This window comes from Enhydra lutris, unplaced genomic scaffold (assembly GCF_002288905.1).
Source record: "Enhydra lutris kenyoni isolate GAN:26980312 unplaced genomic scaffold, ASM228890v2 scaffoldscaffold22, whole genome shotgun sequence".
Taxonomy (NCBI): domain Eukaryota; kingdom Metazoa; phylum Chordata; class Mammalia; order Carnivora; family Mustelidae; genus Enhydra; species Enhydra lutris.
This window is the reverse complement of record NW_019154106.1, coordinates 15473726-15478662: the sequence shown is the minus strand read 5'-3', so window position 1 is coordinate 15478662 and position 4937 is coordinate 15473726. Positions and strand designations below refer to the sequence as shown.

At 35.1% G+C, this 4937-nt stretch overlaps 1 protein-coding gene across 1 annotated transcript; it reads left to right on the top strand.

Annotated features, from left to right (window-relative positions):
- The first annotated feature begins 3692 nt into the window (after positions 1 to 3692).
- Positions 3693 to 4622, top strand: LOC111149748 (olfactory receptor 4A47-like). The gene has a single exon (XM_022506994.1). It carries the CDS (start codon positions 3693 to 3695, stop codon positions 4620 to 4622), a length of 930 nt encoding a protein of 309 aa, XP_022362702.1.
- Positions 4623 to 4937: the final 315 nt, after the last annotated feature.

The window sequence follows — 4937 nt, the reverse complement described above, 5'->3', positions numbered from 1 at the left end:
ATTTGTGGGATGGCTTTTCTCTCTGTTGATAGTGTGTTTTGATGTACAAAAGTTCTTAAATGTGATAAAGTGTAATTCATGTTTTTTCTTCTTTTCTTGTCTGTGTTTTTGGTGTCCTACCCAAGAAATCATTATCAAATCCAAAGTTATGAAGTTTTCTTCCAAGAGTTTCATAGTTCTCGGTGGTAGTTTAGGTCTCTGATCCATTTTGATTCAATTTTTGTGTATGGTATATGTGATTAAAGGTTGAACTTCATTCTTTTGCATGTGGATATCCAGTTTCACAGTACTATTTTTGGAATCATCTGTCCTTTCCCAATGAATGCTATGTCACTTGTGAAAATCATTTGGACACACAGGCAAAGGTTTATTTCTAGGATCTGTATTTTATTCCATTGTTGTGTCTGCCTTTTGATTCCCATACCTCTGTAGTTAGTTTTAGAACCAGGAAGTCCTCCAATTGTTTGTTTGTTACCCCAGGGTTATTTGGCTGGTTGGCATGCTTTGAGTTTCCACCTGAATTTTAGGATAGATTTTTCTATTTCTGCAAAAACATTTATTTTTTATTTTAGTAGGAATTTTTTTGAATTTGTAGATCGCTTTAGCTAACACTACAACTTAGTACCATGAACCATATAAATTCACGAGTGTCTTTCCTCCCTTTCATTTGTGTCTTCTAGGATATCTTTCAACAACACTGTGCAGTTTTTCAGTGTAGAAGAATTTTGGGTCCTTGTTTAAGCTTATTCTTAAGTATTTTGTTCTTTTTGATGTTCTAGTAAAAGAAATTGTTTTCTTAATCCTCTATGGATTATTAAATGGTCACACAGAAATTCAATATATTTTCTTGATTAAAAAATACTTCTCAACAAATTGGGTATGGAAGGAATGTACTTCAAAATAATAATGGTAATATATGACAGAGCCACAACTAACATCACACTCAGTCAGGAAAGGCTGAAAGCTTTTCCACTATAATCAAGGAAAAGATAAGAGTGTCCCTGCTCACCACTCCATTTCACAATAACATTGGAATAAAAATCCCTATGAAATTTTTAGCCTTTTCTACATATAGGTCATGCCATCATTGAAGTGAGAACACATTACTTAGAATGTTCACTTAATTTTACTACCTAAAATAGTGTTTCTGATGGTAGCTACTAGCTTTATATCTCAGCTTTAACATGACCTTTGAAGAAAGGCCTTCCCTGGTCACCTTTTCCATAGCAGTAATCTCCCTGAGTGTACTTTGTTTGCTCTGTTATTAGCCATAATGAAGACTATATTTAGTTTAGTAAATTGTCCCCTTATTTACTGTCTGACTCTATTATAAGAATATAAGGTCCATGCATGAAGGAACTTTTACATAATTTTCCTATTTCTTTAGTTACTGTGTCCCCATTCATAGCATGGTTTCTGGCAGTATATTGGAGCTCCAAATTAAAGAAATTAATAGTTTAATAGTTATTTTATATATAAACATATATCTAGAACATCTAACCATACTTTAAGGCAGGATAAATTTACTATTAAATGAAAGGAAAGAAAAACTTACTATGACAAGTGGGGAAATATATGAAAAATTTTTTCCCTAGCACAGTATGACTGGGCTAAAATTTTATTCTTCACTGGCAGTAGTCTTACAATAGTTCTAAAGCTATATTTTTATGTTACATCTTTCTGACCCTAATTATGTGATTTGGCCTCCTAGTATTTTTATAGAGATATTTTTTAAAGTTTTTGTGGAAATTCCCAGTGAATTTAATTAAGGAAGAATCAGTCTTGGACACTTTCCAATTCTAGGCCTAATGAGGAATATGGTTAGAAGGGATAATATGCCCAGTGTTCTTCGCTCATATTGGGAAGAATATGCTATGCTCCTAAAAACTGGTACATTTTTGAGGAGGTTTCTCTTAGGTTTAAAGCATTATCTAATGAAAAACACAAGAATGTTTCTTAAAAATACCAGGTCAGCCAATCCAAGCTAAGCAAAAGGACAGAGTAAAGATGAATAAAGAGTTGAATGATATTTTCCTATTTAGAAATTAGTATGAAAGAAATTACTTGAGAAAAATCTCAGTTGGAAATGTCTGGTTGCTATCTTTTTATGTAAGGATGGATTTCCTTGTCTTTTTGATAAATCATCCAAAATTTTTGTTCTAAATTTTTGTTTTTCTCTGTGGAACCTAGAATTCTTAGGAAGTAATCTACAATATAAATAAAAGCAATCTTATGAATAACCAGAAGACTCCACGGAGAGAATTGACAGATAATTGAATGAAATAAAATATGTCCTCTAATAACAATGCAACTTTCTGTCCACTCTTGTCAAACTGGATGACAAAAGAATTCTAGGTTCTTGTGAATGAGTAAAAAGTGTTCCTTCAGATTGTGGACTTGTCTTCCTAAGGTAAGACTAACAGTAAATAGTGGAAACCAGGCTTTGCAATTGTGTGAGTACCTTCATTATGTAAAAGTTAGATCACTTTGAGATAAAGCACAATTGGGTTCTAATTCTAGTTTCGCCACTTCAAAATGGGTGAACTTGGGAAAAATAGATGTTCAGAATCTCAGTTTGTTCAACTGTGGAATGGGGATTATAGTTTCTGTTACTGTAAATATGAAATGTGATTCATTAAATTGTGACTGAGTGAGTAGAATCCACTGCAGATGTTGTGAGCAGTGGACTGATCAGATCAGTATCAGATTTAAACAGGATCACTTGGGCTGTGTTAGGAAAAAAAAAATTGGTGGAGGCCAGAATGAAATGCAGATGTCTGGTGCAGTGGGCCAGAAGTGGGGAGAGAAGGGAAATAACCAACTTTGTGATCTATTTCAATGGGTCTAATAAGATTTGTTAAAGATATCAATATGTGATATGAGAGCAAGAAAGGCATGAAAGGCATGGTGATATTTCTTGTCTGGAAAATGATTTGGAAGGTGGTACCATTTAGTCAGATGGTAAACACCTACATTTGTGGCTGAAAATTAGAAATTTAGTTTTATAATTTCTGAATTAATACCCAATTGGAGATGTTCAGAGTTGGAGATGCTGCATATATGAAGTTTAAAAATTAAGGAGAGACCCAACACTGGAAAGGTTCCACATTTACTGGTCAAGGAAAGAGGGCATATCCAACCAAAGACCCTAAGAAAGAAGTCTCAGTGAGGGAAGAAACAATCCAGGGCAGCGACTTTCTATTCCTAATTTGTTCCACTCACTTCGAATATGTCAGTTACCTTAAATGGGTGTCAAGTATTTCACTTTTGTGACTTTATAAACTGTGCACCCTTGCATGGAATCCCTTGCCCTCTTGTCGTTCCACTTCTTTAAATCTCAGGAAGGAGTGCTTCCTCTTGGAAGCCATCTTTGATTGCTGTTTTGTTGATATATTCTTACCCCTGACCTTTGCATTGTGTGACTACCTTTATATTGGCACTTATTGCATTGAATTTTATTATGTATGTTATCACTGAGTGTAGGAAACCATGACTTGTTCAACTTGGAAATCACACTGTGTGTGACACAAATAGGTACTTCTGCCTATTTTTTTTTCTTTAACAATCTTTTACACAATCTTTTAACTGAATGAATCAATAAAAGATTAACCTTATAATGCATTTAAAGGCTTTCTCCCTTGTTTTGTAGATCACCTGGTTCTAATACAAGAAGTCACTCCCATCCAGACTAGATGGACCCAAGAAACAATGTAACTTACTTTGTCCTCTTGGGTCTCACCCAGGATCCAAAGGAACAGAAGGTCCTTTTTGTTATGTTCTTGCTCTTCTATATTTTGACTGTGGTGGGCAACGTGCTCATTGTGGTGACTATAGCAGTCAGTAAGACCCTGGGCTCACCTATGTACTTGTTTCTTGCTAACTTGTCTTTTATGGATGTCACTTATTCCTCTTGCATTTGCCCCAGACTGATTTCAGGTTTGTTGTTTGCAGAAAATACCATATCCTTCCAATCTTGTATGACTCAACTATTTACTGAACACCTTTTTGGTGGCTCAGAGGTCTTTCTTCTGCTAGTAATGGCCTATGACCGTTATGTGGCCATCTGTAAGCCCTTGCATTATTTGGTGATCATGAGGCAATGGGTGTGTGTTGTGCTGCTGGTAGTGTCCTGGATTGGAGGTTTTCTGCATTCAGTAATTCAGGTTAGCACTGTTTATGGGCTCCCATTCTGTGGTCCCAATGTCATTGATCATTTCATCTGTGAAATGTATCCCTTACTGGAACTCATCTGTACTGACACATATGTCATTGGCCTGTTAGTGGTGGCCAATGGAGGGATGATCTGCACTATTGTGTTTATGTTCTTGCTCATCTCTTATGGTTTTATATTGTACTCTCTAAAGAATCTTAGTTCAGAAGGGAGGCGGAAAGCCCTCCAGACCTGTGGTTCTCACATCACTGTGGTGGTCTTCTTCTTTGTTCCATGCATTTTCATGTATGTACGACCTGCTAAGACTTTCCCCATTGACAAGTCATTGAGTGTGTTTTTTACAGTCATAACCCCCATGCTGAACCCACTGATTTACACTCTGAGAAATTCTGAGATGACAAATGCTATGAAGAAGCTCTGGAGTAGAAATGTTATATCTTTTAGTAGATAAGTATATTATCTACTACAAGAAGAATCCCTTTACATTGGATCCATTTTCTGAGAATGCAGAAGTATTCCTAAAATGATTCTGAATTCCCTTTTTTTTCAAAGTAATTAAGTTATTTATAATTAAAGATTGAACTGGATGATTATGTTATAATAACAGTTTCCCTTCCTGCTAGAATGTCAGGTTCGTAATACCTTGTAAGACTTCATTTAAGGGTGTAATGCCTTTATAGCAGGGATTCAACAATAGATAATGAATTAGTGAGGAAGTTTTTATATGGTTATATTGTTTTAATAATATATTGTTTTAATAAGTCTG